General features: G+C 41.2%; 2 protein-coding genes across 4 annotated transcripts in view; both read right to left on the minus strand.

Annotated features, from left to right (window-relative positions):
- Nucleotides 1-22,563, minus strand: part of SHROOM3 (shroom family member 3) — a 379,035-nt gene that overhangs the window by 217,303 nt on the left and 139,169 nt on the right. The window lies entirely within an intron of this gene.
- LOC108293420 (40S ribosomal protein S24-like) lies at nucleotides 779-1,250 on the minus strand. The gene has a single exon (XM_037733555.1). The coding sequence runs from the start codon at nucleotides 1,248-1,250 to the stop codon at nucleotides 930-932; it is 321 nt and encodes a 106-aa protein (XP_037589483.1). The 3' UTR covers nucleotides 779-929.

A 22,563-nucleotide genomic window follows, 5' to 3' on the forward strand; every position in this document is an offset into this window, starting at 1 on the left:
CACCATGCCCAGCTGATTTTTTTGTCATTTTTTTTTTAGTAGAGACGGGGTTTCACCGTGTTGACCAGGATGGTCTCGATCTCTTGACCTCGTGATCCACCCGCCTCGGCCTCCCAAAGTGCTGGGATTACAGGCTTGAGCCACCAGGCCCGGCCCGCTTAAGTTGTTTTTAACGCAGTTTTAATTTCTGCTTTAATCATCAAATTCCTTTCTTTTTATTTTTAAAAATTTAATTTTGATAAAATATAACAAAATTTACCATCTTACCCATTTTTTTTTATTTTAACGTTTTTATTTTTAATTTTTGTGGTTATAAAGTAGGTGTATACATTTATGGGGTACATGAGATGTTTTGATATAAGCATGTAATGTGTAATAATCACATCATAAAGAATGGGGTATTCATCTCCTCAAGCATTTATTCTTTGTGTTACAAACTATCCAATTATACGATTTTAGACATTCTTAAATGTATAATTACATTATGGACTATAGTCACCTTGTTGTTCTATCAAATAGTAAGTCTTAGTCATTCTATCTTTTTCTATGCATTAAGCATCCCTACCTTCCCCCAACCTCCCGCTACCCTTCCCAGCCTCTGTAACCATCCCTCTGCTATGTCCATGACCTCAGTTGTTTTGATTTTTAGATCCACAAACAAGTGAGAACATGCAATGTTTGTCTTTCTGTCCCAGGCTCATTTCACTCAACATAATGATCTCCAGTTTGATCCATGTTGTTGCAAATAACAGGATCTCATTTTTTTTTTTTTCACATGAAAGTTTTTAGTTTATTAAGCTTCTGGTGAAAAATCCACAACGGCCATAGATAACATCATTGCAGCACCTTTACTCCTACGGCTTTTTGCCAGCACCAACGTCGGCCTTTGCAGTCCCCCTGACTTTCTTCATTCTGTTCTTGCGTTCCTTTCATTGCTTTCTTGAGGTCTTTTTCTTCTCATACAGGCCATGTCTTACAAGTCTATGTTTGGGTTCATTTTTCTTTGCATAATCCAGGGAATCATAAATCATGCCAAAGCCAGTTGTCTTGCCACCACCAAAATGAGTTCTGAATCCAAATACAAAGATGACATCTGGTGTGGTCTTGTACATTTTGGCTAGTTTTTCACGAATTTCTGTCTTAGGCACTGTTGCCTTCCCGGGGTGAAGGACATCAATGACCATTTGTTTCCTCTGAAGCAGTCGGTTGGTCATGAACTTTCTAGTGTGGATAGTTACTGAGTCATTCATGATGGCAGCCTATCCTTACACAGCCGGGGAGGAAAAGAGCGGATCTTATTTTTTTTGATGACTGAATAATATTCCATTGTGTGTAAGTAGCCCATTTTCTTTATCCATTCATCTGTTGATGGACACTTAAGTTGCTTCCAAATCTTAGCTATTGTAAAGAATGTTGCAACAAACACAGGAGTGAAGATACCTCTTTGATGTACTGATTTCTTTTCTTTGGGGTACACACCCTGCAGTGGGATTGCTGGACCCAATGGTGGCTCTCTTTTTAGTTTTCTGAGAAACCTTGAAACTGTTCTCCACAGTGGTTGTACTAATTTGCATTCCAACCAACATTGTATGAGGGCATGAGGGCTCCCTTTTCTCCACATCCTCACCAGCATTTGTTACTGTCTTTTGGACATAAGCTATTTTAATGGGGGTGAAATGATATAATATCTCATTGTAGTTTATATTTGCATTTCTCTAACAATCAGTGATGTTGGGCACTTTTTCACATATCTGTTTGGACATTAGCCATTTTAATGAGGATGAGATGATATGACATCTCATTGTGGTTTAGATTTGCATTTCTCTAATGATCAATGATGTTAAGCACCTTTGTATATATCTGTTTGCCATTTATATGTCTTCTTTTGAGAAATGTCTCCAGATCTTTTACCCATTTTTAAATCGGTTTATTATATTTTTTCCTATAGAATTGTTGGAGCTCCTTATATATTCTGGTTATTAATCCCTTGTCAGATGGGTCATTTGCAAATATTTTCCCCCATTCTGTGGGTTGTTCCTTGATTTTGTTGAGTATTTCCTTTGCTATGCAGAAGCTTTTCAACTTGATGAGATCCCATTTGTCCATTTTTGCTTTGGTTGTCTATGCTTGTGGGGTATTACTCAAGAAATCTTTTTCCACTCCAGTGTCCTGGAGAGTTTCCCCAGTATTTTCCTTTAGTAGTTTCATAGTCTGAGGTCTTAAATTTCGTTCTTTAATACTTTTTTTTTTTTTAAGATAAAGTCTCAGTCTGTCACCCAGGCTGGAGTGCAGTGGCACAATCTCGGCTCACTGTAACTTCTACCTTGTGGGTTCAATCAATTCTCTTGTCTCAGCCTCCCGAGTAGCTGGGATTACAGGCGCCTACTACTACACCTGGCTAATTTTCATATTTTTAGTAGAGATGGGGTTTCATCATGTTGGCCAGGCTGGTCTTGAACTCCTGACCTCAAGTGATCTCCCTGCATTGGCCTCCCAAAGTGCTGGCATTACAGGCTTGAGTCACTGTGTCCGGCCTCTTTAATTGACTTTGATTTGATTTTTGTATATGGTAAGAGACAGGAATCTACCTGTCTCTTTTTCTCTGTTTCACTTTTCTGCCTATGGATATCTAGTTTTCCCAGCACCATTTATTGAGAGACTATCTTTTTCCCAGTGTATGTTCTTGGCACCTTGTCAAAAATGCGATCGCTGTAGGTATGTGGATTCGTTTTGGGTTCTCTATTCTGTTCCATTGGTCTATGTGTTTGTTTTTATGCCAGTACCAGGCTGTTTGGTAACTATAGCTCTGTAGAATAATTTGAAGTCAGGTAATGTGATTCCCCCAGTTTTATTCTTTTTGCTGAGGACAGCTTTGGCTATTCTGGATCTTTTGTGATTACATGTGAATTTTAGGATTGTTTTTTCTATTTCTATGAAGAATATCATTGGCATTTTGATAGGGATTGCTTTGAATCTGTAGATTGCTTTGGGTAGTACGGACAGTTTAACAATATTGATTCTTGCAATCTGTGAAAATGGAATATATTTCTATTTTTTGTGCCTTCTTCAATTTCTTTCATCAGTGTATTATATAAATAGTTTTTATTATAGAGATCTTTCACTTACTTGGTTAATTCCTGGATATTTAATATTATTTGTGGCTATTGTAAATGAGATTACTTTTTAAATTTCTTGTTCAGATTGTTCACTGTTGGCATATATTGGGTTGGTGCAAAAGTAATTGTGGTTTTCGCCATTACTTTTATTGGCTAACACTGCCATCACTTTTGCACCAACCTAATAGAAATGCTACTGATTTTGGTATGTTGATTTTGTATCCTGTTACACGACTGAATTTGTTTATCATTTCTAATAGTTTTTTAGTGGAGTCTTTAGGTTTTTCCAAATATAAGATCATATTAACTGCAAATAAGAATAATTGGCCTTCTTCCTTTTCAATTTGGATGCCCCTTATTTCTTTTTCTTGTCTGACTGCTCTAGCTAGGACTTCCAGTACTATGTTGAATACCAGCAGTGAAAGTGGGTAGCCTTGTTATGTTCCAGATCTTAGAGAAAAGGCTTTCAGTTTTTTATCCCGTTCAATATGATGCTAATTGTGGATCTGTCATCTATGGCTTTCATTGTGTTGAAATATCTTCCTTCTATACTCAGTTTTTTGAAGGACTTTTATCATCAAGGGATCAAATGCTTTTTCAGCTTCACCTGAAATGATCATATGGATTTTGTTCTTCATTCTATCGAGATGATGTATAGTATTGATTGATTTGCACCCCAGGGATAAATTGTACTTGGTTGTGATGAATGATCTTGTTAGTGTATTGTTGAATTTGGTTTGCTAGTATAATGGTTTTTTAAGGGTACACTTCAGTAGCATTAAGTACATTCCCACTGTTGTATTTCCAATGTCCAGAACTCTTTTCATCTTGTAAAATTGAAACTCTGTACCTACTAAGCAAAACTCCCTAACCCCCACTCCTCTGACCTGTGGCAACTGCCATTCTACATTTTGTGTGTATGAATTTGACTACTCTGGGTACCTTACACAAGTGGAATCATATACAGTATTTGTCTTGTTGTGACTGGCTTATTTTGCTTAGCATAATATTCTCAGAGTTCATCCATGTTGCAGCATATATCAGAATTTCCTTTGCTTTTAAGGCTATATATATATATACATATTTTTTTTTTTTTTTTGAGATGGAGTCTCGGTCTTGTTGCCCAGGCTGGCACAATCTTGGCTCATTGTAACCTCTGCCTCCCAGGTTCAAGTGATTCTCTTGCCTCAGCCTCCCGAGTAGCTGGGACTACAGGTGCCTGTCACCATGACTGGCTAATTTTTGTATTTTTAGTAGAAATGGGGTTTCACCATGTTGCCAGGCTGGTCTCAAACTCTTAATCCCCAGTGATCTGCCCATCTTGGCCTCCCAAAGTGCTGGGATAACAAGCATGAGCCACTATGCTGGGCCAAATTTCCCTCTTTTTTTCTTTTTGAGGCAAAGTCTCGCTCTTGTCCCCCACGCTGGAGTGCAATGGCATGATCTTGAAACACTGCAACCTCCACCTCCCGGGTTCAAGCAATTCTCCTGTCTCAGCCTCCCAAGTAGCTGGGATTACAAGGCGCTTGCCACCACACCCAGCTAATTTTTATATTTTTAGTAGAGATGGGGTTTCACCATGCTGGCCAGGCTGGTCTCAAACTTCCAACCTTGTGATCTGCCTGCCTCGGCCTCACAAAGTGCTGGGATTACAGGCGTGAGCCACCGTGCCCAGCCCAAATTTCTTTTTTTAATCATAAATTGATTTGAGTTTATCTAGCTTTTTAATCAATCGATTAGATTAAGAGGGAGTAATTGATCTGCCTAACAAGACTTTAGGCATGAAAAATGGTAAGAGAGGAATTGGTAGAGAGAAAGAGAAAGAATTTGCAGAAATATTTAATGCTGTGGTTCTTTAGGGTGCATCAGAATCATGGGGACGACTTGGTAAATCAGACTGCAAGACTCAAACTCCAGAGTTGCTGATTCATTAGGTTTAGAGTAGGGTCTGGAATTTGTATCTTCCAGAAGATCCTGGGCATGATCACACTTTTGACAACCACTGTAACCTATCCAGGGTTAGGCCGAGAGGATTCTAATTGCCAAAATTTTCCCATAGTGCAAAGAAGACACCCTTCCCAACTAAGACAGGAAGCTTGCAGTTATGGAAGTAGGGAAGCACATGAAGAATGAGAAACAGTGAGAAAACTCGGGCCTCAAGATCCCAGCAACTTGTGGAAATGAGGGAAAAGATGGAGGCAAGCAAAGCTGTGAGGACCAAGCTCTGATTTCTCCTCCAGACTCAGGGAGGAGAGGACAAGTGTGCAAGGTAAGTGAAGGGAATGCCAAAGGGCTCAGGGAACCTTGGCTCCACTGCACCACTGGAGACCCTAGGAGAAGGTCACTGGAGCAGGTCTGGCCTGGCTTTATTTCGAGGTCTCTAGGGGTCCAGACAGAAGGAAGAATCTCAGACATCAGATGGCAACCTGCAGACTTGCAAGGAGGCAACTATGGTAGGGTGAGATGACCTAGGATGGGCCCTGGGTCAGGAGTTGCTGGGATGAAAGTTTGGCGGATGCTAAGTGTCTGAAGCTAAGGGAAGCTGAGCAGAAGCTGAATCTATAAGTGGGGTGTTGCCAGCAATCAGGGGCATTGCCCAGGCCATGGCTGACCATGGATTTACCAGCTGCAGGATTCAGTGTTGGAGGCCAGCAGTGGTTGGGAAGGCTGAGGACAAAGCCAAGGGACCAGGAGAGATGGTGCCGAAGACCTGCACTCACCACTGCTCCAAACCCCCAGACACTGTTTAGCAAGACAGCTGGGCAGTGGGGACAAAAGATGACATCTGAGCAAGGGAGGATTTTGTTTCAGAGACTGAGTCCCTTAAGAGACTATTCAAATGATTAGAACAGGCTAGCTTTTAACTTGGCTAGAAATAAAAATTATTATTATTATTATTGCCAACTAGCAGAAGTGGGTTTGTAAGGAAGACAAAATAATGAACCTACATTTTTTAATACATCTAAATTGTCATGTGACTGAGTTTGGTAGATAAAATTGGGTACCTACTTTGACTAAAATAAATTCATTGATTATCAGAAATTCAAACTTAACTGGACATCTGTATTTTTAATTGTTACATATAGCCACCTTAACTTGTGGCTGTTGAGGGCAATTGACAAATCTAAATCCCCATTTTATTGGGTTTCAAGCTTGGGTTCATACATTTTTTAATTTTTTCATTTTCATTTATTTATTTATTTATTTATTTGAGATGGAGTTTCACTCTTGTTACCCAGGCTGGAGTGCAATGGCGCCATCTCAGCTCACCGCAACCTTCGCCTCCTGGGTTCAGGCAATTCTCCTGCCTCAACCTCCTGAGTAGCTGGGATTACAGGCACGCACCACCATGCCCAGCTAATGTTTTGTATTTTTAGTAGAGACGGGGTTTCACCATGTTGACCAGGATGGTCTCGATCTCTTGACCTTGTGATCCACCTGCCTCGGCCTCCCAAAGTGCTGGGATTACAGGCTTGAGCCACCGCGCCAGGCTGATTTTTATTTTTGAGACAGAGTCTCACTCTGTCACCCAGGCTGGAGTGCAGTGCTGCAATCTTGGCTCACTCAACCTCTCCTCTTGGCTTCAAGCAATTCTCCTGCCTCAGCCTCCCAAGCAGCTGGGAGTACAGGCATGTGCCACTACGCCTGGCTAATTTTTTTTATTTTTTGTAGAGATGGGGTTTCACTGTGTTGACCAGGCTGGTCTTGAACGCCTGACCTCAAATGATCTACCCACCTCAGCCTCCCAAAATGCTGGGATTACAGGTGTGAGCCACTGAGCCAAGCCCGTGTTCATATTTCATAAGCAGTTGGGTAGCAGAGAAAACTAGTTCAGGATAAAACTCTTCCTACCCACAATCCACAAAGGGCAAACCCATACGCTGTTATACTGCTAGAGCTGTTTTTTCCAATATATTCAAGATGAAGATATTTACATTTGAATGATCACCATATCCCTAGAAAACAATTTCCAGAATTATGAAATGAGCCTTTAAACTATATACACTGTTAGGATATCTGACATACCCTCTGCCCCTCACCTTCCTGGCCCACCATCATTGGCCATAACGGTTTCCTACCAACTGCACTGGGAAGAGTCCTCAGGGGAAGTGTCAGTCACACAGGGAGATCTCAGGATGCCCCAGAACACACAGGCTGCAGTGTGTTAGCCTTTAAGTCACATTCTGCGCAAGACATGAAGATCCTGTCACCTATCACTGTACACAGATACACCTATCTATACATATATAGCTCCAACCAATTTGTCACTGAGATTACACCATTGAGAACTCACTCCTTTATGGTAAAATGTTGATAACCTGCAAAATTGCCTTAAATATGAATAGTAGCTTTATTATTCCCATTGTATGTGAGCGTAAGATTGTATTGTTCTCAAAGGATATTTGCTATTCTTAGCCATATCAAAGATTAGCAAATCATCTCCTAGCAAGGCTCTGAGAGAGTAAGAAATGCAAAGGCAAGTTTGGATGAGGAACCAGGAAAGAGGCAGATATAGAGGAACAATTCCCAGGGAGGAAAGATTTTAGGGAGATTGGGCTTGGGGGGCAGTATGGAGGAAGCAGAGAGAAGATGGGAGTAGCTTCAGTGCTTCATTAGGGTGCTGCTAATAACAGGGCACAAAGACAAATCTCAACTTCTTCAGAAGCTACATTTGACCCACATAGAACCCATCCTGCAATGGACACAGAGACTTCTAGATCTGTGAGTAAGTACTAGTAAGTCTAGTACAGAAACTCATCATCATTTATCAAGCTTCCACTATTTGGGAGAGAAATGATAAAATCTTACTGGAAGTCTCAAGTATTCTCTTACAAAATAATAAATGTTTCTACATTTCAATATTAATCAGGCATTTCACCCACTTATGAAATCACAGAACAAACTGATTGGAATCAAGCTGTGGGGGTTTGCTTTGTTTTGTTTTGAAAGGGGTGTAGAAAATGACGAGCTTGTGTTCATATTTTGGTGCACTCTAAAGCCCTCTGTCACTTCTCTCTTCTTGCAGTATTGTTTCTCCCATTTCTATTTTTATTGGCATGTAAACTTGCTCCTGCCAAATGAGTGAGACAAGACAGGAAGGTTAATTTATTCAGGGAATGTGAATCAACACTGCTGGGGAAACAAAAGGCCCCAGTGTGTGCTTTCTTTAAAGCTAAACAAATAAAAGCATTGGCCAAGCCCAACTCTGTTCTCCAAGAGGCTGAAGAACCCATATTGGTTCAAGGATTTTGGCAATCACTACAAACCAGCTCATCTGAACTGGTTTTTACTGACGTAAAAGCTTGGGCTATTAGACTGGACTTTAAATCCACACTTAATACCTGTATCCCCTTGATAAGACTGCCCTCTTGCAAATCTATCTCATCTGTAAAATAGAGTAGTAATAATCCCTATTATCAGGTTTGTGAGAATTAAAGAATGAAAATGCTTCGACACCCAAAGCTAACATTTTGAGAGCATACTAGAATTATTTATTTAAAGACAGCAGGATAAGTTTGCAAATCAAAATTGATTCCTGTAAACAGGATCCTAAATTGATACCAATTAGTCCACTTCTTCAGAACTTACTAGGAATCCTATGAGCATGTATGCCCAGTGATCCAGTCGAATCACCTCATGTATATTTAATGTCAAGTGCCCCCTTTCTTTTACGCCATTTTCTTAATTTTAGAATGTTAATCCCAAGAAATGGTAATTCTAATACCACCCACGCAGTCTGCCCATTTAGGGTTTGGGACGGGAATATGCACAAATTATTATACAAAAGGAAAACACCAGATGTGTTAGGGCTGTCCTGAAAATAGCAAAGATAAGTTAGCCTTTTCTGACCATTTTCTTGAAAGGTCCTAAAATTAGATTTGCAGCTAGGTGATGTTTTGTAAACTCACAAGTTTGCAAAGAAGAGAAATGCAAGATAGATTAAACAAAACGAAAGAAAACATGGTGAGTCTTAAAGTCCTGAACATGAGCTCATGCTTCTATTCATTACTATCTTGCGGAGTGACGTGGAGTTTTTGACCTCTGCCCCTGACTTTGAGACAATGATGGAAAGGTGACGAGGAATCGCGCAGCAAAGGTTAAAAGGGCCTTGAATCCAAACACGGCTGGATTTGGCGGGGATGCCACCAAATGCACACAAGCAGCAGTCCCAGTTTGCATTTTCTCAGGAATTCCCACAGACTGATGTTGGTCCTCATGCCTCATCACGTCAGCACTGTTGTTCTGAAGGTGTCAGATGTGAAACTGTAAACAGAGCAACATAGAGGCCATTCCTGCTTAGTGACCTGTATCAGAAAGGTCCATTTTTAGAAACTGCTGCAGGTTGCTCTGACCTTGGAAAGATGGCAGGCTTCAAAGTACTAGTGGGTTTGTTTTTTTTAAAAAACATTTCCGAGCATTTGGATTGTGTTCTAAATGTTTCTGAAGGAGTTCACAGAAATAAAAACCATCCCCAGCTGTGCGCAGTGGCTCATGCCTGTAATCCCAGTACTTTAGGAGGCCGAGGCAGGTGGATCACAGGTCAGGAGATCAAGACCATCCTGGCTAACATGGTGAAACCCATCTCTACTAAAAATACAAAAATTAGCTGGGCATGGTGGCACACACCTGTAGTCCCAGCTACTGGGGAGGCTGAGGCAGGATAATTGCTTGAACCTGGGAGGCAGAGGTTGCAGTGAGCCGAGATCATGTCACTGCACTTCCAGCCTGGTGACAGAGTGAGACCCTGTCAAAAAACAAAACAAAACAAAACTGATCCTCAAGCTCTAATGAAATGGCAAATTTGAATTTTGAACTTTACCTATATTTCAAGGCCAAGAAAAGGCATGATGCTAGAGACTTTCAAACATAACCATGGAGTTGCTCAAATGGACACTGATCTCATCCTTCTGAGTCTTACATGGGCCAATGAGACAGGAAAGATTCATGGGGTTGACCTCATTCAGTCAGAGAAGACCCTGTCCACTCCCTTAGGGCTAGAGGCTACAAGTTTCAGTGGGTATTAGAATCACTTGGCATGTATGTTAAAAGGCAAGCCTCTCCCAGGACAGTCTTATGTAGGAAGAGGTACAAAGGATTTCAAGTTAAATAGACACCACAGCCATTTTGATGCAAGTTGTCTGAAGTTCACACTTTGAGGGAAAAAAACTGCTATAGGAAGAAGCTAGGAAAACTGGAAGGACATATTAGAGAGAGAAGGAGAATCATCCAATAAAACAAGAACATCCCAAATTATCCATTTCCTGCCATCGGTAAGAAAGAAAATGTCATAAGATTAAAGCAAAAAGGAGCTCTGGCTTTTATGTATGCCCTGAGAGAGCAGGCTTGGCTGGTGCTAGAAAGCCGACTTCTCTTCCTCATTCTGTGGTTTACTAGGCCTGTGACCTACGGCTAAGTCCTTTCATTTCTGGGTGCTTTGACTTTCATTAAGCAGGCAGCAGTTTCTCCAAAATGACCCCTCTGGAGGTCAGGAAAGAAGGCTTGCCAGTGACCTCTCACCCACCCACCCCATGCTAAAGTTTTATATCCATAGTTATTAGCAAGTCACCTTTTCCTATTGCTTTTTTTTTTCTCCCTCTGACAAATCTGATTTCAATCTAATTTTAGTTTAAGTTTCTCTGATGAGAAATGTAAGCCCCAAACCCTCCTTGGTTGGATCTACTCTTTTACTCATGATTTGGGTTTTGATGCAGTAAAACAGCTAACAGTATGGAAAAGCCAGTGAGTAAAAAAATAGAAATGCCTCCATTCAGCACGTATTTGCTGAGAACTGGTGCCAGGCACCTGCTCGATAACGATGGTTGAAACTATGGATGAAATGATTGATAACGGTGTGCCAAGCCCAGAGCTGAGTTTTTTTCCTACACACATTGTCTTTATAGCTACAACTTCCATACGAAGTATGCATGGTTGTCTTTACTGCCCAGATTTTTAAAAAATAGCAGGGGTGAGGTGAAGTCATTGGCCAAGATATCACAGAAAGGGCAGGGTTGTGAACCAAGTTCTGTCGAATTCAAAGCCAGTGCTCCTAACTACTACACAGCACTGCCTCCTGAGGGGTAAGAGGTGGGAGTATTGGAAACAAATCCAAACCTCCAAATAACAAGGTGACTGCAAAGAATACCTATTCCAGTGAGACTTGAGGAAGTTGGGGACACCGAGAAAGGTGGGACCTGCTACCAAAAGCATCCCTGAAGCCAGGCTCCTGGGGACCTCACTCCTGGACAAGGGCTGGGGACAGGCTACCTTACTAAGAAGAGTCACAGGGGATTAAGGCAGGAAGAAATTAGGTCGATTTCATTTCACAGAGGGGAAAATGAACTTCCAACATGATCCGTCTTTGGTGGGGGATACAGGAGAAAAGTATGGTCAGTTGAGTGATGAGACTATTGACCATATTCCATAGGGAACAGAAGGACAGTGAAGGTACGTGCAGACTGCCTGCCCAGCAGCTCTTCACACAGGAAAAATAACTAACCCTGTTTGATGATGTAATTAAAAACAGCCAAGGTTGATACAGCAATTTATTACACCTGTGAAGGGGACACTGTTACTATCCCCACTTCAAAAGTGATGAAACAATGGCAGAGGGCAAGTAACTTGTCCAAGGGCCCTGAACAGTAAATGCTGTAAAGCTGAGAGGCCAAGTCAGGCAGGCAGCCTGGTTCAGAGCTGGCTCACAGATATTCAGTGAGCACGTATTGTGTGCCAGGAACCATTCCAAGCCCTGGGGATACCACACCGAACAAAATCCCTGCCATCGAAGAACTTATATTCTAGTGTGCGTGTAAGAGAGAGGTGAGAAATGAAGATTAGGAGGGTGTGAGGACGCAGGAGGAAGGGGACTGAGATTGAACGTGGGCTGTGCAGGGGAGGCTGACATTTGAGCAAATGCCTGAATGAAGTGAGGGAGCAAGTCAAAGGGGATAATTGAGAAAATTTTTAATTTAGTGAAAAAAAAAAAACCCTTCAGTACCATGTAACCACTAGTGAAAAACAATGGGTCTCTTTCACTCTTTGCTTCTTTAAGTTATAAGGGTGAAGAACATATAAAATGTCTCCTGAGAAAATTCCATGAAAGATTGTTTAAGGTATCCAGGGCTTGTGGGCCCCTACTTATTTACAATCAATAAGTAACAGTAGCTGATCCCTAAGAGACACCTTTAAAGAAACATTCCAAAGAATTTATTTATTTATTTGTTTGTTTGTTTATCTGTTTATTTAGGGGTGGTGTCTCCCTCTGTTGCCCAGGCTGAAGTGCAATGGTATCATCTTGGCTCACTGTAGCATCTGGGGTTCAAGCAATTCTTCTGCCTCAGCCTCCAAAGTAGCTGAGACTACAGGTGCCCACCATCATGCCTGGCTAATTTTTCTATTTTTAGTAGAGACAGGGTTTCACCACATTGGCCAGGCTGGTCTTGAACTCCTGACCTCAAATGATCCACGCACCTCAGCCTCCCAAAGTGCTGGAATTACAGGCATGAGGTACCACGCCTAGCCCCAAAAGAATCTTTTTAAAGTGCTCCTTAGAATCACAGTCTTCATGAAAACAACACAGAAACCTTCCTACATAAACAATAAACACTCTAACCAGGCCACCATCTCCCCATGTATAATTTTACATATCCCACCCACTAAGCGAACACAGCATCAGACCAGAATTTGGCAGCAGAATAAGCGGGAAATAGAAAAATTGCATTTTTCAGGCTGGGCGTGATGGCTCACGCCTGTAATCCCAGCACTTTGGGAGGCCAAGGCGGGTGGATCACCTGAGGACAGGAGTTTGAAACCAGCCTGGCCAACAGGGAGAAACCTTGTCTCTACGAAAAACAAAAAAAAAAACTGGCCGGGTGATGGCGGTTGCCTATAATCCCAGCTACTCAGGAGGCTGAGGCAAGAGAATTGCTTAAACCTGGAAGTCAGAGGTTGCAGTGAGCCAAGATTGTGCCATTGCACTCTAGCCTGGGCAACAGAATGGGACTCTGTCTCAAAAAAGAAGAAAAGAAAAATTGCATTTTTTAAAATGCACTGACAAACTGTACGAAGCAATCTGGCAGCTAGTCTACAGACAGCGGCATAAGCCTTTAAACTAGGTAATGTAATTAAACAAACATTTTAGCTACTGGCAAAGGCACAAAGACACTAGTCTTAGGGATGTAATTTTGCTAGAGACTAACTAGGCTCTTCAGAGCTGCCACATGTTAAGAGGCCTGAAGCAACAGAACCATGGGGAGACAGGTGGTAACAAATATATATTTGAGGTAGCCATCTTAATAAACAATGATTAAAGGAAAAAGAACCCACAGTTCATCTCAAGTCAGATGGAACTAGGGGTTTCCCTTTGCCTGATGAAGGATAAGAGCCTGCTTTCAGCTCTCAGTAACCCGCAAACATATATTTTCAGATTCTTCTCCAAGACCTTCCTGGAGGTGGGACATTTGTGATCTTGCAGCAGTTAAATTAAATAAGACAGAAAAACAGAACAGGACAAAGCTTGTCAGGACCTTTGAAGATCTGATTTTCCATTAAGGATATATGGAGGGGATGATATTTAACAATCCTTTATGGAAACCATTTCGCTACCCCTCATTCTCAAGAAATGGGGGGTTTATGCAAAGGCTATACAAACTGTGATTTTTGAAACATAAGGGGCTGATGAAATAAATGAATACAGTTATAGCTCTGTATTCATGAGGGATTGGTTCCAGGACCACCTGCTTCATAGGTATCAAAATCCATGGATGCTTAAGTCCCTTGCATAAAATGATGTAGTATTTGCACATAACTATATACATCCTCCTGTATACTTTAAATCATCTCTGGATTACTTATCATACCTAAAACAATGTAAATGCTACATAAATCACTGTTGTATTGTTTAGAGAATAATGACAAGAAAAAAGTCCATACATTTTCAGTACAGATGCAACCATCTGTTGTTTTTTTCTTGATTTTTTTTTTTTTTTTTTAGATGAGTTCTATAGCTTACACCCAGGCTGGAGGGCAGTGGCCCGATCATGGCTCACTGCAGCTTCAATCTCCTGGGCTCATGCAATCCCCCTGCCTTAGCTTCTCGAGTATCTGGGGCTATAGGCACTCACCACAATGCCCGGCTAATTTTTGTAGCAACAGGGTCTTGCCATGTTGCCCAGGCTGGTCTCGAACTCCTAGGCTCAAGGGATCCTCCTGCCTCAGCTTCCCAATGTGCTGGGATTACAGGGATGAACCATTGCACCCAGCCTTTTTCTTGAGGAGCTATTAAAGCTTCCAATACCAGGCTACACCCCACATCAATTAAATTAGATTCCCTGAGGCTGGGCTTGGTAGCTCACACCTATAATCCCAACACTTTGGGATGTCCAAGGTGGGAGAATCATTTGAGCCCAGGAATTTGAGACCAGTCTGGGCAACAAAGTAAGACTCTGTCTACAAAAAAATAAAAAAATTAGCAGGACATGGTGGTGTGTACCTGTAGTCCCAGCTACTCCGGAGGCTGAGGTGGAAGGATCACTTGATGACAGAAGTTCAAGGCTGTGTTTATGCCACTGCACTCCAGCCTGGGAAACAGAGCAAGATCTTGTCTCAAAAAATAAAGTAAAATAAAATAAATTAGAATTTCTGGAGGTAGGAGCCAGGAATTAGTTTGTTGTTGTTATTGCTGTTTTAAAACTCCCTTGGTAATTCCAATGTATAGCCCAATTTAAAGAGTAGCTTTAAGCCATTTTGACTCAAGGATTCAGAGTTCCAAATATTTGGTTTGTCTTCTAAATTGGAATCATCCAAACTTAGTTGTTCTAGCTTATGCATCCAAATTTAAAATTGGGGGGAAATATTCCACTATAACTTTTGTGTGATCTCAGAACTCAGATCTCATATCCTAAAGGCTCAGACAGATATTTGAGTGCCATTCTTTCTTCTTCTTCTTCTTTTTTTTTTTTTTTTTGAGATGGAGTCTTGCCCTGTCACCCAGGCTGAAGTGGAATGGTGTGATCTCGGCTCACCGTAACCTCTGCCTCCTGGGTTCCAGCGATTCTCCTGCCTCAGCCACCTAAGTAGCTGGGATTACAGGTGCACGTCACCACACCCAGCTAATTTTGTGTATCTTTAGTAGAGACGAGGTTTCACCATATTGGCCAGGCTGGTCTCGAATTCCTGACCCCATGATCTGCCCACCTTGGTGTCCCAAAGTGCTGGGATTACAGGCATGAGCCACTGTGCCCGGCCTTGAGTGCCATTCTTTAAATGTTGGGTATGGAGGGTTGACTCCTGTCTGGAATACATTTGTCTAAAGTAAAGCTGTGTTATCCCAAGAGTGAAATATGGTCTTTTATCATCAAGCATTCTTCACTGGGAACAATAGAGCATTCCATTGTATGAAGCTATTGTTCAGTGCATAGCCAGTGAGCATATGTAACCCACTGAATAAAAATAGCGGTTACTACTATGTGCTACTTGGAAAAAAAATGTCCCCTTTCTCATTACAGTAAGGGAGTCTTATTGCATACCTCTCAGGAAACCTAATAATGTGTTACATGAATTTTCCATGGGAAGGAACAACTGGTTAGGAAATAAAATACTATACTTCTATACAGTGACATTCAAGCCTAGAACTCCAAAGAAGCCAAAAACTGCTCTGAGAATGGTCCCAGCAGGATTGAAATACCTCCTCAAAGCATACTGAGCAAATTCCCATGATGCCAGGCCTCTTGGAAAAGGTTCTGGAGGTCAGAGGCCACTGCAGCTGCCTCCTTCCTCTCCTCTCAACCACTTGCTCAAGTGGAAAAAATGTTTAGAAGGGGGAGTTACCACAGTTCTCAGTTATACTGATCTCCTCTCTAGGAAAGTCTAATCCTGGGTGCAAACTGTACTACAGTTTGGGATTTGTGCTCATATCCCAGGTATTTGCCAGCTCTTTGCCCAGACTAAGAATTTCAAAGAGCAGATGAGCAGGATGAGTGAAGTAACAATGATGTGAGGGCAGAACGGGGCATGGGAGGGTGGTCACAGCGCTTCGGAGTCATGTGGAGGTGACAGCTGTCATGTGAGACATGAGACGCTTCCAGCACAGAACCATAGAGTGCTACTGCCTCCCACGCTGGCTGCCACTTCAGCGCCCGTGCTTTCCTCCTGTGGGGTGTGGCATGGACACGCTGCCTTCCTGCCCATTCATACAGGACTTAACCACAGCACAGCATTGGGCCTCTTTTTAATGTCTTGAAAGTCGGTTCTTGAAACTTACCATGGCACAAAAATATTTCTCATTTGTCTTCTGTGTCCAGGAGAGGTAGAGGAGGCCACACTTTTATGCACAGGGGTGAGCTCCTTGAGCTTCAAGACCAGTTTTGCAATTGCCTATAAAAAGGTCATCGCGCCTTTTCTATTTGTCCTCACCTCCCACTGCCTGCCTGCTTGAGAGTTATCTTTAGATGTCATAACGTTCCCAGAAGCAGCATATTGTGCTGTCTAAAGAACATTATGTTTTCAAATTGCTCAGCCTGGGTCACATATGCCTATATAACCTGACCAGTACTTGGGACAAAAATACACCAGAAGGTGCAAATACACTTGCCTAGAGATTCCCCTCCTACAATCCGAGCTTCTGCTCCTGGAGCTCAACCTTTCACCAATGGGCTTCAACGTGGTTCAGAGTTAGAACTCTTTCAACTGAAGTTCCCCGAAGAATATGGCTTTTTTTCCAAAATCCCATTCTGAACTTGGGCCTAGTTGGTACTGTCCTTTTAAAGTCACATTTCCTCTTAGCAAACAGGTTATAATCAGAAGCTTTAAAACCTATATGTTCTCATTTACAAAAATGAGTCAAATCAGTGCCATTAAATAGAGCAATCATAGGAGAATGTGGTCAGGTAAATTTTCATGAGAGTGTTCAATAGAAATTCCTTGTGGAATAAAGATTAATATTTTAGTACAATGAAACATTTTTATATATCCTATCTTATTTCATCCTTATAGCAACTCAGTATGGAATGGTCCTCCTCCATTTTAAGAAGAAATTTAGTCTTAGGGAGATGGAGTAGCGCCGTGGTACCATGGCCGGACCACAGCGGAACTGAGACTGGAATCCAGATGACATAATGCCTTCCTCATGCTGTTTGCAATTTCATATCTGAGAATTGGCACCTTTGGGCTACACAATCTGGCTTGCGGATTCTCCTTTATAAGAAAAATATATGCTTTTTATGTTCTAGAAAAGCTTCAACCCTTCCTTTTTAACTTTATAGCTCTAAAAATAGGAAGTTCTGTTCAATTTGCTTTTAAAGCTTTTAACAAATTATTTCTTTAAATTGATTTAAAACAGTCAGAAAGAGATATCAGGTGGTTAATCTCAAACTGCCTTAAGAATGTAGATGATTTTTCAGGAAATAGAGTCAGGCAGGTGAGGGGGTGGAGAGGTGGCAAAACAGTGTGAAGGAAGTGAGGAGGTGGAAGTGAAAATATTCCAAGAAATTATTTTTTTATATAAACAGTAACTATGAGCTGGAAAAGGAACTGATTTGCACAACGCTTTTTATTAATGGCTAATAAAGTTAATTTTGTATCCTTTAAAAGGCCTTAAAAAGTTCATTACAAAATACTCCTTTTAAATCCTGGGTGAGTTACAGTCTTGCAATTCAATCTAGAAATATAAGGTCACAGAAATCTGACACGGAGGTAGCAAGTGTGTGAGCCAACAGTCCCATTCCATTCTAATAATGTCATCTCACTAGTTTATAAAAAGCAACTATTCTGTTAACCCTCAGAAATGTGGGAGGGCGAATTCGGGGGAGTGTGGGCCCAAGGGTCTTGGTGAATTTAATTTCTTCACCATTTTTGTTAGGAGGGAGGAAGCTGCCACTGGTGCAACACACAGTTTTATTTCCAGAGGCTGCTGCAGAGACTCAAGTCAGCTGGGTTTCCAAGCAGGGGAATGCATTTACTTTGGACTCCCAAAGGAAATTCAAGGTCAGTGGGGAATCACCTCTTCATTTAAAATGTTTTCTTAGATGAATCAAACATAAGCTTATTTGTTTTTATTGTTTTGAGGTTTTTTTTTTTTAGACTTTTTTTTTTTTTAAGCATTTCTAAAAGGAGGAGGCAGTGGAATAGAAGGCACTAGTTCGTGATTTCACTGCTTGAGGGGCCAAGAGTCCCCAAGACTTACATCCTCAAAGACCTTGACTCTCATTTTCACCACCAGCATGTGGCCTTGGGCAAGTCCTTACCTATTTTTGGATGCAGTTCCCTTATTTCTACCAGGCAAGGACCCAGGGGCTGAACGTCCTAAGACCTAGATTCTCACTCTAGCACCTCTACGTGGACAAGCCATATAGCCTAACATACACATATTTTAGGCAGATGCTTATTGTTGTTTACTTTTTCAATGCTGCTTTCTCCTTAATCTCTCTTTTCCCAGTAAAATGTGATCTACCACTACTACTACTACTACACACATATATTCAAATAAAAAAAATGTTTCCTTCCAACACATCAACTCATAGAATAATGAGAAGGGGAAAGGCTATATCAAACTTGCAGAGATGATGGAAAGTTTTGGGAATAAGATTCACTTTGAAAAGGGGCTCAATTTTCCCCTACCCTCTGCTCTCTCTGATGCCCAGAAAGATAATTTTCCTACCACAGTCTTCCCATTAACTAGGACTGCCCCACTTCATATGCTATGTCCTAGAGATTAAGGTGGAACTTCAAAGAGATAATTTACTTAACAAATATGCAATTTGTTTTCAGTAGATTCATGATTTAATAACTGCTAAATACCATACCCACATAGTTCTCATTTAATCTTCACAACAATTTTGTCAGACAAAAATCAGACAGATTAAATTACTTGCCCAAGGTCACAAAGCCAGTATCTACACCACCAGACTTCAAACCCAGGCAGTCTGAAATCTGGTGGTGCTGGACTCCGCCATTTCCTGTATCCTCTCTGACTGTTGCCTGGCTTGCATAGCCTTATTAAAAAGTACAAAATATTTACAATGAAATATACTCAAGTTTTTCTTTGCCAACTGCAAGTGAAAACACAAAAAATCATTCATAACAAATTTAGGAGTAAGATAGTATTTAGCAAAAAAAGCACCTCTAGCTTTCTTTTGACTAATGAAAGATAAATAAATAAATAAATAAATAAAATAAATAGCACCTTAATGCAGAAGGTTGGAAGGTTAGATTTGCCAAGGAAAATGGAGAAAAGATCAGAATTGGGATTAAGGATTCATTGATTATAATGCTATTCTGATGATCCAATTCAGGATAGGAGTCTGAGTCTGCACTCAGGGTAAAAATATGTGTTTAGACAAATATACAGCAATTAACCCCAACAAGCTGTTCTGGGGGTCAAATGTAGTCTCCTATTTTTTAAATTCAAGGTTTAGATTATCTACAAACAGCAGTGAGCATTCCTTATACTAACCACATCTTCCATTACCCTCAGGGATGATAAATTAAACATAAAGACCCTTTCTTTTGTCAGTTTCCATTTCAAAGGTTACTCGATCCCTAGACAACTATTTTACACATATCTGCCAGATAAAGTCTCTGTTGATTTCAGAGAGGATTTGGAGTATAGCTGTCATTCGGGCCCATGTCTGCTTTCCTAATTAACAGCCTTTGCACTGTCCTTGATTCCATGAGGGTTTTCCTGCAAATGGGAGCTGTTTATTTTCCTTTGGGAATGGTTTTTCTCTGACCCACTTCTTATTTTATCATTTCTTCTCCATTTATCTGCTACTAGCTGTTAACCTTCACTCTTTGTGTACCAAGCAGCAGACACATGCTCTGTTCTTACAGCATCCACACTGCCCCCTCCACGCCCTCCTCCCAGAGAGGGCTAAACTCTACCTTCTTTATGGGTCAGCAGATCTTTGAAAATCTTTGACCCACAACTTACTTGAGGCCTTGCATTTTTCGTGTCACTGTAGCCTTTTAAGAAGGTGTTTCTACTTTTGATTGTTTTTGGTCACTGGGTAAGACAATCCCAAAACTTATATAAACACTACTACTCTGCTCTGCGTTCTTGGCATTTTTATGATGGATGTGAAAGCCTGACACGAGGTACTGCCCTCGCCCACCCAAAAAATCTTTTAGAGAAAAAGACACAGGTACAAGGCTGCCAAAATATACATTTTGACTACACAAATGATTTATCCATGAAACAGACCCTCCTTCCTAATATGTTTCCAGGAAGTCATCCCAATCTATTTTAAAAGTATAGAGATCACCTAGAAAAAAAGCTAATAAATGAAATGTCCTTAGTCACTCTGTCATGAATAAATCAAAGGAAACAGAATCTCACGTGTGCCAATGTATAAAGGTAAGACTTCTCAGGAAAGTGACACGCTACAAAATACAAAGCCAGATTAGCCCAGAGCAAAGAGCCTTCTACCTGGATCTCTGCAAGGTAGGGGGGGAATGTCCATCTATATCTCCTGAGGGGTATTGATAATCCCCATCTATAAGCATGTGTGAGATGTAAAGACAGCCTCCTTTTCCTTTGAAAGTTCAACTATAAAAATCAACACATAATAGATGAGATAAGACATATTCAAAAGGCATTTTAGGGACAAAATGTTTCCCACACCAGAAGCAGAAAGTGCAAGAACTGCTCAGTAACCTTATCGATTGCATTAGCATACCTAAAGAAAGAACGTGTCAATCAGGAAGGGGATTTGGTGTTGACGAGAATGAAAACTGAGAGAAAGTTAGCAGCATGATTCCCTGGGGCCCCGAGGGAAAAGGGCCCTTGCTCCTGGATGTGAATCTCCGCTGCCTGGCAGCCAAGCCCCAAATGAGAAGATGGACCATCTGGCCATCAGAACGGATCCCAGCACGAACTGGTGCCTATAGAACCATTCTCTTCACTTGGAGTTGGAGATCACCATGCAAACTCCTGACCATAATTAGACTCCCCATTTAGTTTTCTTGTAGGGATAAAGTACTGTGTACTCATTTTTGGTCCATATGGCATACTTTTCCACTTATAGTTGTCTTTTTCAAAATAGCATTCTGGTTTATATCCTTCAGTTTCTTGTGAGTTTGGATACTCTGGATTAACACTCCTAAATTCCACAAGCTCTGAGACAGTCATGACCAGTTTTAGACCTGTAAGGCTGGGGACTAGCCCTTAAATGGTCATAAACTCACCAAGAGAATGAAAGGGGAGCTTCCAGATAACCAGGCAGCCAGAATGTATGGTAATATGGCAGTACTTCTCCATATTACCATGTGTCTCTCTCGAGCCTAATCCAGAATAATAATAATAATCAAATGTTGCATATCTACTATGTACTTACACCTACTTCACTAATGCCCTTTCAAGACAGGAATGATTACTTCCATTTCCCAAATGAGGAAATCGAGGCTTAGAGAGCCCAAAGTCACACAATTTGCAAATAACCAGACCAGATTTCAACCCCCATGACTGTGTTTCCAAAGGTCCTATTAGAAGAAGTGATTCAAATCTTACATTACCATCTTTTAGAAGGCCTACCAGAAGTCACCATGACTACTCTTCAGGGAGGAAACAGAGCAGCCCTTTCCAGAGACCAATCTATCACCACAGTCATGTTGAAACACATCAGGAGTGTGGACTCTGCCATCAGTACCCAAAAGATGCCAGTGTTCCCAAATGGGGCTCCTGTGCTCACCTGGTTCCAGTGCCAAGGTGAGTTCAAAACTTTCAGCACTCACTGGACACAAGGAGTGGCCCCATGGTTCTGAGCCTATCTACCCACCTGCTGGAAACATCAGCACCATGTTTGAGATGACGGCTTACTTTACTCAAATCTGGAATGAGCCTATGCCTAGAGTTGGCCAATAATAATAGAAAAATAGCAGCAGCATCTCTTATTGCCTCAGAGTGTTTCATCTAATCTCTCCAATCACTTTATAAGGTATGTTAGATTGCCAAAAATTGCATACATTCAAAGTGTACAATGTGATGATTTTACACACACACACACACACACACACACACACACACACACACTGTGTCATGATTACCACAATCAAAATCTAATTAATCAACAGTTATTCGTGTGTGGGGGTGGGGTGGGATGGGGAGGTGAGTATACTTCAGATCTATTCTCATAGCAAATTTTAAGTAAGCAATACAGTATTATTAACTATATTCACCATGTTGTACCATAGGTCCCCAGAACTTATTCATCTTATAACTGAAAGTTTGTACCCTTTGAGCAACGTCTCCCCATTTCCCCTATGCCCCAGTCCCTGGCAACCACGTTCTACTCTCTGCTTCTATGACTTTGCCTTTTTTATACACCATGTAAAAGTGAGATGGTATAGTTTGTATGGATCTGTGCCTGGCTTATTTCACTTAACAAAATGTCCTCCAGGTTCATCTACATTGTGGCAAATGGCAAGATTTCCTTCTTTCTTATGGCTGGATAATATT

Source organism: Cebus imitator, unplaced genomic scaffold, assembly GCF_001604975.1.
Source record: "Cebus imitator isolate Cc_AM_T3 unplaced genomic scaffold, Cebus_imitator-1.0 Scaffold537, whole genome shotgun sequence".
Classification (NCBI taxonomy): domain Eukaryota; kingdom Metazoa; phylum Chordata; class Mammalia; order Primates; family Cebidae; genus Cebus; species Cebus imitator.

Coding starts and splice junctions, on each gene's coding strand:
- LOC108293420 (XM_037733555.1), bottom strand. CDS start 1,250: ATGAATGACTCAGTAACTATCCACACTAGAAAGTTCATGACCAACCGA.